The 13,828-nt window shown below is 38.8% G+C and overlaps 1 protein-coding gene across 1 annotated transcript in view; it reads right to left on the reverse strand.

The window, feature by feature from the left end:
* The window catches only part of CLIC4 (CLIC family member 4), an 86,657-nt gene that overhangs the window by 19,864 nt on the left and 52,965 nt on the right, over positions 1-13,828 (reverse strand). Inside the window, exon 3 of the mRNA XM_027109671.1 lies at positions 6,300-6,425. Within this exon, the coding sequence (XP_026965472.1) occupies positions 6,300-6,425 (126 nt within the window). The remainder of the gene's footprint in view (positions 1-6,299; positions 6,426-13,828) is intronic.

Below are 13,828 nucleotides of genomic sequence, written 5' to 3' on the forward strand. Positions count from 1 at the left end.
AAGACTACGGAAAAAATCTTACATTGAACTAGTTTAGATTTATTCATATATTTTAAGATGCTGTCTTACTACTTTTCTTTAAATTAAAAATGAAAGTGAGGTATTTTTAGAAAAAAATTTGTTCAGTTGTAAGCTGTAGTTTCAGGTTAGTTTTTATATTCGTAACTTTTACGTTTGCCATTTTAAATTCAAGAAAAGATACATCTTCTAAATTAGACATAGTACTATATTGGTAAGGAGAATATAAAATATCTATTGAATACCAACATGCTCAAGTTATTTTCCTGTTTAATATCTATTTTTAAGCTTAAAGAGTTCTTCATAATTAGAAATGAAATTAATTACATAACAAGCTTTTCAGTGAATGATTATAGTAAATTTCACCTGTGTGTGTATGTATATGTATATTATATATATGTGTATATGTGTATATATATGTATTTTTTTTCCTGCTAACTATAGAAAACTTTACCTTCTCTCTCTTTTTATTTTCCCTGCCTGAGCTGAAACAGTTAATTCCAGCTTCAACATTCCTGAATTTCCCTTGACTATGAAAACAACCAGCCTCTAATTTAAATGTTTCCACCGCTTATAATACAGTACCTTCACTGACTCATTCCAAACAAAAAATAGTGCAAGGAACAAAATATACTGAAGTGCCTCTCCAATATATCTACGACTTCCTCTAGCCAAGTTTCCAGATTTACTCTTCTTTTCCCCAACCAATATTTAGCAGTACCAACTTTTTCTAATGAAGTTAACTTCATAATTCTCATAGAGTTGAATTACAGATTATATATTCATTATTCATGCATATATTCATTTATTCTAATTATTAAGTATCTACCATGTGTCAGGAATTGTACTAACTACTGGGGTTGTAATGATCAACACACAGAAGCATGCTTACTAGAGATCTGTTTTAATGAACAGGTAAAAATCAAAGACTTGCAATCAGCATATCCTTTATTCATATGGAAATAGATGCTGTTACAATTCTTAAGAAAAACAGTGTTCTCTAAAGCAGGTTAAACATGCCCTATTCTCCTCCTCCAAGACAATTAAATTTGTACTATTAATTTAATGCATACAATACTATAGTTACAAGAGACCACTCACCTCAATCTCTCATTTTGCCTAAAAGGAAATAATATTCCAGAAAGCTTACATATTTGGCCCCAAAATCACTGGACTAGTTAAAAGTATTGTCAAACTGAAACTCACATCTCCTGTCCCCAGGTCCAGTGTTGTTTTGTTTTTGTTTTATTAAAGATCAAGTTCTAAAAGATAAATCAAATGCTAAACTGGTAGGTCCAAAATCAGCTGTCAACTTTTTTTTGCATTCCCCCCAAACATTGGATTTTAATAATTCATTATTAGTAGTTTTAGCAAACTGCTTGACAAAGCAATACTTTTCAATTATTATGAGCATTCACTTAAACATTTAACAAAAGGAAGGCAAATAATTAATAAAAGGCTATGTGTCAACAACAGAATAGACATGCGCATCCAGGGTAGACTTTCAGATCAGTCCTTTATCACATCCTGTATTACATCACTGACTATTAATGGTAGACTAGCTAAGAATACTTCCATCCTTTAAGAAAGATCTCAAACATTTTCTCCTTCCTTGTGTTAATGAAAGAATAAAGTGTGGTTACACAGTCTATTAAATTATCCCTGTAAACTCAAGTTTCATTATATTTCTCTTTAAAAAACAAAAAAAAAGGCAGGCTTCCCTGGTGGCGCAGTGGTTGAGAGTCTGCCTGCTTGTGCGTCCGGAGCCTGTGCTCCAGAACGGGAGAGGCCACAACAGTGAGAGGCCCGCATACCACAAAAAAAAAAAAAAGCCTTAACAATAGTTTATAGAACTCTTCTCCAAAATTATCTAGCTTCCTCTATCCTTTTATCAGTAAGTTAGCCAAGTATACAAGCCTGCTTCAGTTAAAAACCCAAATTTCAAAGTTTTTTTGAAAGCTTTTTTTGGGTAAAGTAGTTCCTTCTTTCAAGCAAGGGGAACTGAAAAAAATATCCCTAGAAGAGAAGAAAGATAGTTTCTTCTTTAAAACCTATAGTTACCTAGACCAGCAAAAGTTCCTTGATTTTATCTTTTCATTAGTCTCTAAATTCTAAACAACTCTAGAATAGACAGTTGCCTGTATTTGTACTTGTCATGATTAAATCAGAAATGCTCACATAAAAACCCCTCTGTTCTCAGTATCATCAAATGCCAAAAACATGTTATTAGAAATGCTAGATTCTAGTCCACCAGCTTGTACAACTCTTCTGCCTTTTGTCCTCATCCTATCTGGAATCAAGAAGGCTTACAATCAGTGTGAGTAGGGTCAGCTAAGGACCTGAAGACCTCCTTATCCTACAGAGAAAAGGCAGACAGTCCCTGGCTGCCCTAGAACAGAAGAAAGGAAGAAGAATGTATGTGGTGGTCCCAGAAACACTTCCCCCTCTCATCCTCTAGAAGCAATTCTGCATGACAGAGAATATGCTGTTTGATCCGCATTTCACATTATGTGTTACAGAGCCCACTAAGGGCAAGGTACTCCCAATCCAAACATGCTGTTCCAATGCATATAAATAAAAACTCAACAGAAGTTAAACCTCATCTACTTTTAAAAAAGGATTCATTAAATTAAGTTTGAAAAACACCTTCAGTCCCACTTGGTCATCACAGTAGAACAAACTACCTTTGCTTTCTATATTACCCTTCCTCTAAACTTGAGCTAGCCTTCAATTTTGTACTCACTAAAGCACAATTACAATTAAAGACTCACATTTTACCTTTTATAAAAGTCAAACATAGGTTTTTGTTTTTACGTGGCTTTGAAAGTAAGTATGCCAGCTCTGCCACCATGAACTGTGAAATCTTGGACAAATTATTTGGATTACTCATCTTCAGTTTTTTCATAAAGTCTTTGAGATAATGCACAAAATAATCCACAATGCACAGTGCATGGCACATAATCAGCACTTGAATGTTAGTTAATAATAGCAGAGGCATTAGTAACATCAAAAATACTCCCTTCTATATAAAGTAAAATTTTAAACTTTATTTAGAAACTCTTCAGAATATAAACTTCAACATAAAAACAAGGAAAATTAACCACAGAGAGAATTTAGTGGATTATGAACCCTTTATAACAGAAAGATCTCCAAGTTTTAAATTAAATTATTTAAACCGAAAGAAAAGATCATTCCTGGTTAGAGTATCTCTATGAATATGCCCAAATGAAATGAAGCTAAATTTTCTCTATATGAAAAGCAAAATGAGGGAATTCCCTGGCGGTCCAGTGGTTAGGACTCCACGCTCTCAATGCCAAGGGCCCGGGTTCAGTCCCTGGCTGGGAAACTAAGATCCCACAAGCCACACGGCACAGCCAAAAAAAAAAAAAGAAAACAAAAAAAAGCAATGTGAAAATGTTTATTTTCAAGGTCCAATTCAAAAAGCTATGGTGTCTTACAGAGCACTGGATGCCAAAAAAATTGAATATTTTGATATTAGTTCTACTACTTCTGTTAATATTTATTCCCTCTGAGAAAAATAAGAAAGAATAATGAAAATTATTTTTGTTGCTGTTATTGCTGCTATTGTTGAAGCAGAAGGCTAGAAGAGAATATGAGAAAATGCCCATTTTACTGAAATGGTATATAATGTTATCAGTATACTGATTTCAAAAACGTAAATATCCTTGGAAGGATTTACACAACAAACATTTTAGACAATGCTTTAAAACAACATACAACCTCCTTCACAGAGAATGAATGTCATTCAAACTGTTTCTCTATTTTTTTTTTTTTTTTTTGCGGTACGTGGGCCTCTCAATGTTGTGGCCTCTCCCGTTGCGGAGCACGGGCTCCGGACGCGCAGGCTCAGCGGCCATGGCTCACGGGCCCAGCCGCTCCGCGGCATGTGGGATCTTCCCGGACCAGGGCACGAACCCATGTCCCCTGCATCGGCAGGCAGACTCTCAACCACTGCGCCACCAGGGAAGCCCTGTTTCTCTATTTATAATTTAATGTTGATACAATGATCATCAGTTATGAGAGGACGATCACTTCCATTAGTGTCTGAGGATAAGATGGCAAATGTGGAGCTTTCCTTAGAGCTGACAGACTTTAAGAATAAAAAGGGTAAAATATACATACATACATAAAAAGAGTAAAAGAGATCCAGTAGGTTCTATGATGCAAAACAATATCTGAAAAGTTATTTCTACTAAGCTGAGTGCATGTTCATAATAGTTCCTTACTTATGTGTATACAGCTTCAATTTATATTTTTACAAGGATCCCAGTTTCAATTTATCAGTATTCTAACTATATACATGGCCTGGAGGAAAAGACAAATATGGTTTTATTAATGTTGGTCTAGAGAAACTTTACTAGGGATGGAAGGAAGGTTAGGACTCCTGGACAGTAGAGATAAAAAAGTTTTGAGGCTTACATATGGCTGAGTCATTTCACTGTACAGCAGAAACTAGCACAACATTGTGAAGCAACTACACCCAAAAAAATAAAAATTAAAAAAAAAAAGAAGTTTGAGGGTCTTAGAAAGACAGGAAGGAAGGCAGAGAATAAGCTTTAGAATACACGATTAAGAAAATGAATTTTGGGGCTTCCCTGGTGGCGCAGTGGTTGAGAATCTGCCTGCTAATGCAGGGGACATGGGTTCGAGCCCTGGTCTGGGAAGATCCCACATGCCGCAGAGCAACTAGGCCACATGCCGCGGAGCAACTAGGCTTGTGAGCCACAACTACTGAGCCTGCGCATCTGGAGCCCGTGCTCCGCAACAAAAGAGGCCGCGATAGGCAGAGGCCCGTGCACCGCAATGAAGAGTGGCCCCCGCTTGCCACAACTAGAGAAAGCCCTCGCACAGAAACGAAGACCCAACACAGCAAAAATAAATTAATTAATTAAAAACAAAAGTACCAATGCCACCGTGGATGTGAGGATTAGTCAATGCTTTAAAAAAATAAAAGAAAATGAATTTTAAGCTTAGTATAAGATTGCTAAACAGAGGGCAATTCTGTTCACAATTGAAGATGGGCTAGTTGTAGACAGAGGTGTCATTATTCATATGTCTCCTGGCAGCCTTCCTGCCTACCATCCCCAACCCTGCATGCTATGCTCCAGCCACAGCTTTAGGTCCCCCAAAGAAACACTATTTATTCAAAATTATTTTTCTGCTTGGAACGTGTCATCCCTTCATTCACCTGCTAAAGGCCACATTTTTTGTTTTTCAGTTAAAGCTCAGTTCAAGTGTTATCTCTTTCTATAAAGCCTTTTCTGATTCTACTCACTCTCCCACGGCACCACTATCTCTTCATACGTATTTGACTGCACTTCTTGAGAGCAGGAGCTATCTTATTAACTATTACATCCATAGGGCTTTGTTGCCCAGTAACCGTTTGCAGGATAAACTAATGAATGAAGGAATGAATACTGATTAACTATTATTTTAGAACTCTCTGACCCATTAATCCCAATTCAGGGAAATTTATCTGTATATATGGAGGGTGAAAAACAACTAACAAGAAAAGGTTTGGGCCAGAAGAAACATTCCAGTTTTCAGGATAATGAAACTGGAAAAGCCTAGAAGAAACCAATGATGCTTTGAATCTATGCCAAGATTACATTATGATGAATAGTTGCAATTTAGGTAACTGTCACTACAGTACATCTATTCCTCAACTACACCTCACAATATAGTAAATAGTTGAGTACGTTAAAATCATTAACCATGTGGGCTAATATGCAAGACTGGGGGATCCAGAATACCTCAAAGAAATACATAAATAAAAATGGAATCCCAGGGACACAATCTAAAAAGTTAATTCCCTTGGGTGGTAGCTTCAGAAAGTTACCTTTAAAATGGCCTGATAGGAAATCTCCCAGCAACCTGTACCACACTCCTGCTTAGATATTCTGGCTGGGTTCAGTTCAGTCTTTCCCCATCTTTTCTTCTCCCTAAACTTCTCTCTCATTTTGGGACCTCAAATAACCAGTCTTTCCTGACCTATCTCATGTGTCTCAAACCTACTTTCACAAGGTATTCTATAGCTTAATCAGATTCCTACCTTTCTTAGTGTGGCTTACTGGCCTACCTGGCAGCCAATTCTGTCACTTGTGTAGCATTATAATGTATGAAGAGAAGTGCTAGTCATTCCAACTTAATGCTGTGACAATTTAACTCAAGTACAATCAGGAGAAATGTCTCTAACGGCCAGATGAGACAAACTTTAAAGAGATGGCAATATTTCCATGCATATTTTCTTCAATACTCACTTGGGGGGGCATAAGACTTCTTCAAGAAATTCTTCAATCTTATTTACATCCGTTTTGACCTCATTGTTGAAAGTTATAAATGGTGGGTGGGTCCCCGGAGCCAAGTTCTGCAGGTCTGCAGGCTTCCTGTTAGACAAAATAGTGGTCAAAATCAGGTCATTTTTTACTCTGAGAAGCAACAATACTTTACATTCTCAGAGTGATTCTAAATTTTAAAATATATAAAAATGAATAAGAAATAGTATTTTTTCCACTAAGTATAACAGCCACAATAGTACTCTAGTAAGAAGCAAACATCCACAAAGCACATAATTTAGGATAAAAAAATTAAAAGTCTTTGATTTTAACCAAAGACAAAGTTCTTCATTCTCATTCCAAATGTAACTGAGGTATTTATTAGAAATGGAGGTGGAATGAGGGGAAGAAGACTTGGGAAAGTCAGTCTCTAGTCTCAACTCTGGCACCAACTCACTGTGTAAAGACGGGCAAACTATAACTTCTCTACTTCTCTAGGCCTTCCTTTTCTTTTCTGTTTTTTAATAAGGAAGAAAAGCAGCTGATTCCTACAGTCCTTTTCCATAAGATTTCAAATTCAAATGCTACTTCTCCATTTTCCTATAAGTCCAGACTTAACAATGAAAAAGATTATGAGATTTGACTATCTAATATCAAAATTACTTCAATATATAAAAAATAGCATAAACAAAGGTAAAAAGCAACATAGAATGGAAAAAATAGTATAGTAAATAAGAAGGATTTTGTCCAAATTCATCAAAAATTCAAGTAGGTATGGGTGAAAATAAATTGATATGCAATAGATAAGTGAACGTGTGGAAAAGTGTCCGAGAACCCAATCATCAAAGAAATTCAAAATTAAATAATGAAGAAATTTTCCTCCTATGAATTAGGAGAAACTGAAAATACACAGAACACTGATAAAAATGGTGAAACTGTATGCTACCCTATTAAAAAGCAAAATGGCTCACCTAAGCCTACCAATGAATCCTAGAGTCAATAACATGACAGATATGGTGTGCATCCTAATGATAAAATATGAGGCATACATCACCACCTATGAAATATTCTTACCAAATAAGTCAAACCTGACTCTAAAATTAAGTCTCCTTGGGCAGCTGTCTCTAAAATTGTGATCTAGGGGACCCTTTCATCAGATGGTCCATGAGGTCAAAACCATTCGCATAATACTGACATCGTGCGGCGAGCCGCCTCCGACCAGCAGAATGACGAGTCGCCACACGCAAGATTCTTCTCGTATCACACTTTATTGGAGCACAGCTTGGTTAAAGAAAAGATGGAAGGAAGACACCGCAATCCTATAGCAGTCTGCTTATATAGGGATTAAGAACATGTGTCGCTCTGTGATTGGCTTTCGCCGATGGTGCGATTTGTGAGCCAGCATCGGATAGGTCGCTACTTTAAAACCTCATTAGTGGGCTTCCCTGGTGGCGCAGTGGTTGACAGTCCGCCTGCCGATGCAGGGGACACGGGTTCGTGCCCCAGTCCGGGAAGATCCCACATGCCGCGGGGCGGCTGGGCCGGTAAGCCATGGCCACTGAGTTTGCACGTCCGGAGCCTCTGCTCCGCAACGGGAGAGGCCACAACAGTGAGAGGCCCGCATACCACAAAAAAAAAAAAAAAAAAAAAAAAAAAAAACCTCATTAGTATACTTAGCGCAAGCGCAGTGGCCACAGGAAGGATGACTCAGCTTACTTCAGCTTCCTGCTGCGTGGCAGTTAGCTGACCGCGCCCTACAACATCGTTTAACTTTTCCACTCTCATTCTCTCATGCCTGTACAGTGGAGTTTCCCATAGGCTACTTGGTGTGTGTCATCACAAGGTAATATATACAGAAGCAGATATGAGAATCTGTTTTCTGTCAAGGCAGACATTAGATAGGTACAAAAATATAAAACAATGCCACTCTTCTCACTAATTTTGTTTTGGAAAATACACATATTTTTAATTCTTAAAAAATTTTGTGATAACAATGAGTTCATGATTGTTTTACTTAAATGAATTAGTAAATATTTTAAATTTCTCAGTTTTGATTTCTAATATAGTAAAATCAATAATAACTGAAAGCTCTTTGAGGTCCTCAATAATTTAAGTGTATAAACGGGTCCTGGGACCAAAAGTTCATTTACAGGAAACACAAGGAGTTACAGAACAAAGTTAAATGATACCACAAGGAAGCAATCAGCCAACTCCAGAATTTGGGGCAGTGTACAGTTCAACTAATTAGATTTCTACCAGTCAATGGCATGGGGACAAAAAGCCACAAATGGGAGTTTGAAGGGATTGTTGTGGATTAAGAAAAATTTAAGAGACATAACAACCAAATATGAATAGAATTCGTTTGAATCCTAATTTGAACAAACCAGCCAAAGATATGATATTTTGGAGACAACTGGGGAAACTGGATTGTATACTGGGAACTAGATGTTATAATGGCATTGTGGATAGTTAAGGACCTGTCATTATTGTTTGGAGATGTACACTGAAATGAGTAGAGGTGAAATGACAGGATTCCTGGGATGTGCTTTAAAATATTTCAGGGAAAAAAAGAAAAGAAAAGAAAGAACAAGAAGCAAAAAGGGGACAAAGCAACTGGGAGCAAAATCTTAACAGAACTGAAGTTATGGGGAAGTTTATTCTTTCTGTGTATATGTTTGAATACTTTCATAATTAAAAAGATGAACTTAAAAAACTTAAACTTAAAAAAATATTATAATATAATATATTGCTTCAAAGAACTTTTCCCCCTACTATAGACCTTCCTTCCTTCCATCCTTACCACAAATGCATGGAATTTGAATAAATAAAGGATATCTTTAAGTGTGTCATGAAGGTGAAATACTTTGTCATTAAAAAGAATTTTTAAAATAGAGTGTACCCTAAAAATCTATATTCAGCCCAGATTTTCAGTTATGGTCTTATTCATATCAATTCTCTTTCTCCCTTTCTTTCCCTCCCATTGCCCTGCACACAGCCCCTTGTCTCTCTCTCAATTTAGGTTTGGAAAGTGCCTCATCTATTACTACATTCCAATCAAATATATAAAGACTTATTAATTATCCAATTAGTCCAAATGTTCTAACTCAGAGCCTCCCTCTACTCAAGTTCTAGAGCCTATCTCCTTCCCAAGCCAAAGAAAAATAAGACTATCTATCAACTGCTACAAAAACCTAAGCTCCCAAAGAGAACTTTTTAAAGTCAAAATCTGATTTGATTTTCAACTCTTGATTCTTTTACTGAGCATTCCTTCGTTGAACAAGGTAAAGTTGAGCACGAAATGATTGGAATACATGAAACTTGAGTAAGTCTTCCAGATGCACATTTATTTAAGTAGTGAGGTATGCCTATAAGGTTTCAGTAACTTTTATAAGTATTCAGCTCCAAGTCAGAACTAATCCTGTTCTGTTTTTCATTTCACTGTTTTTCTCTCCCTGCCTCTGGCCATACCATGCGGCTTGCAGGATCTTAGTTCCCTGATCGGGGACTGAACCTGGGCCCTCAGCAAGGAAAGTGCGCAGTTCTAACCACTGGACTGCCAGGGAATTCCACATTTCATTGGTTTCTTTTTGTTATTCCTTCTTACTCATCATCTTAACCACCTGTTCTTTGATCACTAAAGGGTCCAGCATGCCCAAGACCACAGTCATCTCTAATCTTCAAGTCACCCACTCATGTTCTCACTCAGACTCACATTTGTTCCCACTTATAATTTACTTCCTACTCAACTCAGGAAGACCTTGTACATAATCAAGAGTCTAGAAGTCCTAACAGTTTAGGGTTTATATATTTATTTTCTAATCCTAACACTTTAAAGTTTAAAAAGGTAGCACAAAGGTAAGCAAGAACAACAGTATCTCACCACAGCAAGTAGGGCTAATAAAACTCTATAAAGTACACAAGAGAAAGAGAATACACACATTTCCCATCAACGCCGGTGATGAGTAAGAATGTTCTTTAATCTCATCATACACAAACTGTGATCACCTGGAAGACACTTTTCTCATTCCAAAGTTATAAAATATATTCACCAACATTTTTATGACTAACAAACTGTCCATTAATGCCTAAATATAAGGTAATAATTTTTTCATGAACAGGGTGGATTTAGGTAAGGGAGAAGAAAGAAATCAATACTTTAAAATAACCCATAAGGGAGGGCAGCAAAATAAATAGCAGCTATTACTTCTATAATAAATTATGACAGCTTTCAAGATCTCAAAACAAAAGTATTTATTAGAGGAGGGATAAAGTTAGCATGGTAGAGAAGAAAGAACCAAAGACCGAATAAAAAAGGACCTGGTTAAAGTCCCAAATTGAACAGTTCTGCCATTCACCAGCTATGTGACTACGTAAATCACAACCTCTTTGGGTCTAGATTTCCTCATTTGTACTATGGATATAAGACTGGCTCTGCCTGTAAAGATCAAATCAAATAATGGGTGTGACAGTGAACTAAACTTTATGCAAGTGATGAAATTGCAGTTTTAAACTCTATTTGAGTCTGATGGTTCAAAACTGGTTATCTAGCATTAACTGGTAATAAGAAATCTGATTAATATAGAGATATGTAAGTAAAGTGAAACCAGGCGTATGTTTACCAATTTTCCTTAATATTAATGACTAGCGAATAGTCTTTCTTGTTTCTGCTAAAAGGCTATAAAGATTTTTTTTTATAGATGATAAAACTATTTTCAGGATTAACTGCTGAGATAAAGCACAATCATGTTAGGTCCTTACTCCAAGTGAAAGTAAATTTGAGAAGAAACTTTAATGCCCCTAACAGATCAGTAGACGTCAAATAAATGGACAAGCTGTACGCATTGAAGTGACTCACTTAGAAGTTGTTATCAAGTCTGCAACCAGATAGAATCTAAGATTCTTCAACTTCAATTCCTCACTGGCACTCTAAGGTCTCAGGTGTTTCATCTGACCCACAAAGGCTCATTTTTACAGATGCTTCGCAGAAACTTAACATTTCAAGAACTGCAGTGTGAGAAAAATGAAACTGAATAAGCAATGGCTAAAATTTTCAGGGCATCTTTGGTTTTTTCCATAAAAGGTCTTCAATAAATATTCAAGAATTCATTCAAATGTTTCCCTTAAGTGATATCTAGGAAAAACAAAATGCATAGAATTCATGCCTTGAGATGAGAGCATGAATATTCTCCAATATTTTGGGGGCTTTTTATTTTCACCACTACTTACCAGAGTAAGTTTGTTTCTAGATGAAGAAAAGGAAATATATAAAGAGAAAAAACTAGGGGGGACCTTCAAGATGGCAGAAGAGTGAGACGTGGAGATCACCTTCCTCCCCACAAACACATCAAAAATACTTCTACAAGTGGAACAACTCCTAAAGAACACCCACTGAACGCTAGCAGAAGACCTCAGACTTCCCAAAAGGCAAGAAAATACCCACGTACCTGCGTAGGGCAAAAAAAAAGAAAAAACAGAGACAAAAGACTAGGGATGGGACCTGCACCTCTGGGACGGAGCTGTGAAGGAGGAAAACTCTCCACACCCTAGGAAGCCCCTTCACTGGTGGAAACAAGGGGTAGGCGGCGGGGAAGCTTTTAAGCCACGGAGGAGAGCACAGCAACAGGAGTGCAGAGGGCAAAGCAGAGAGATTCCCGCACAGAGGATCGGTGCCAACCAGCTCTCACCAGCCTGAGAGGCTTGTCTGCTCACCCGCTGGGCCGGGCGGGGGCTGAGAGCTGAGGCTTGGGCTTCGGAGGTTGGATCCCAGGAAGAGGACTGGGGTTGGCTGCGTGAACACAGCCTGAAGGGGGCTAGTGTGCCACAGCTAGCCGGGAGGGAGTCCGGGAAAAAGTCTGGACCTGCCGAAGAGGCAAGAGACCATTGTTTCGGGGTGCGGAAGGAGAAGGGATTCCTTTCCCGTGTGCCCACAGTAGGCAGAGCACCACCTAAGTGAGCTCCAGAGACAGGCGCGAGCCATGGCTATCAGCTCGGACCCCTGGAGACGCGCATGAAACGCTAAGGCTGCTGCCACTGCCAACAAGAATCCTGTGTGCAAGCACAGGTCACTATCCATACCACAGCCCCCGGAGCCTGTGCAGCACGCCACTGCCAGGGTCCCGTGATCCAGGCACAACTTCCCTGGGAGAACACACGGTGCCTCAGGCTGTTGCAACATTACGCCGGCCTCTGCCGCCACAGGCTCGCCCTGCATTCCAATTATGACTACCGTACCCCTCCCTCTCCCTGGCACGAGTGAGCCAGAGCCCCCTAATAAGCCGCTGCTTTAACCCCCTCCTGTCTGGGCAGGGAACAGATGCCTGAGGGCAACCTACATGCAGAGGCGGGGCCAAAACCAAAGCTGAACCCCAGGAGCTGGGCAAACAAAGAGGAGAAAGGGAAATTTCTCCCTGCAGCCTCAGGAGCCGGGGATTAAATCCCCACAGTCAACCTGAGGTACCCTGCATCTGTGGAATACCTGAATGGACAACGCATCGTCCCAAAATTGAGGTGGTGGACTTTAGGAGCAACTGTAGACTTGGGGTTTGCTGTCTGTGACTGATTTGTTTCTGATATTTATGTTTATCTTAGTTTAGTTTTTAGCACTTGTTATCATTGGTGTATTTGTTTACTGGTTTGGTCGCTCTCTTCTTTTTTTTTAATTTTTTTAAGTTAATAATTTATTTTTCTTTCTTTTTTTCTCCCTTTTCTTCTGAGCTGTGTGGCTGACAGGATCTTGGTGCTCCAGCCTGGTATCAGGCCTGAGCCTCTGAGGTGTGAGAGCCGACTTCAGGAAACTGGACCAACAGAAACCTCCTGGCCCCACGTAGTATCAATCTGCAAGAGCTCTCCCAGAGATCTCCATCACAACGCTAAGACCCAGCTCCACCCAACGGCCAGCAAGCTCCAGTGCTGGATGCCCCATGCCAAACAACCAGTAACACAGGAACGCAACCCCACCCATTAGCAGAGAGGCTGCCTAAATTAATACTAAGTTAACAGACACCTCAACACCAGACGCAGCCCTGCCCACCAGAGAGACAAGATCTAGCCCCACCCACCAGAACACAGGCACCAGTCCCCTCCACCAGGAAGCCTACACAAGCCACTGAAACAACCTCACCCACTGGGGGCAGACACCAAAAACAATGGGAACTACGCCTGCAGCCTGCGAAAAGGAGACCCCAAACAGAGTAAGTTAAACAAAATGAGAAGACAGAGAAATATGCAGCAGATGAAGGAGCAAGGTAAACACCCACCAGACCAAACAAATGAAGAGGAAATAGGCTACCTGAAAAAGAATTCAGAGTAATGATAGTAAAGATGATGCAAAATCTTGGAAATAGAATGGAGAAAATACAAGAAACGTTTAACAAGGACCTAGAAGAACTAAAGAGCAAACAAACGATGAACAACACAATAAATGAAATTAAAATATCTCTAGAAAGAATCAATAGCAGAATAACTGAGGCAAAAGAACAATAAGTGACGTGGAAGATAAAACAGTGGAAATAACT

This window comes from Aethalodelphis obliquidens, unplaced genomic scaffold, assembly GCF_003676395.1.
Source record: "Aethalodelphis obliquidens isolate GAN/ISIS:26980383/991018 unplaced genomic scaffold, ASM367639v1 scaffold9, whole genome shotgun sequence".
Classification (NCBI taxonomy): domain Eukaryota; kingdom Metazoa; phylum Chordata; class Mammalia; order Artiodactyla; family Delphinidae; genus Aethalodelphis; species Aethalodelphis obliquidens.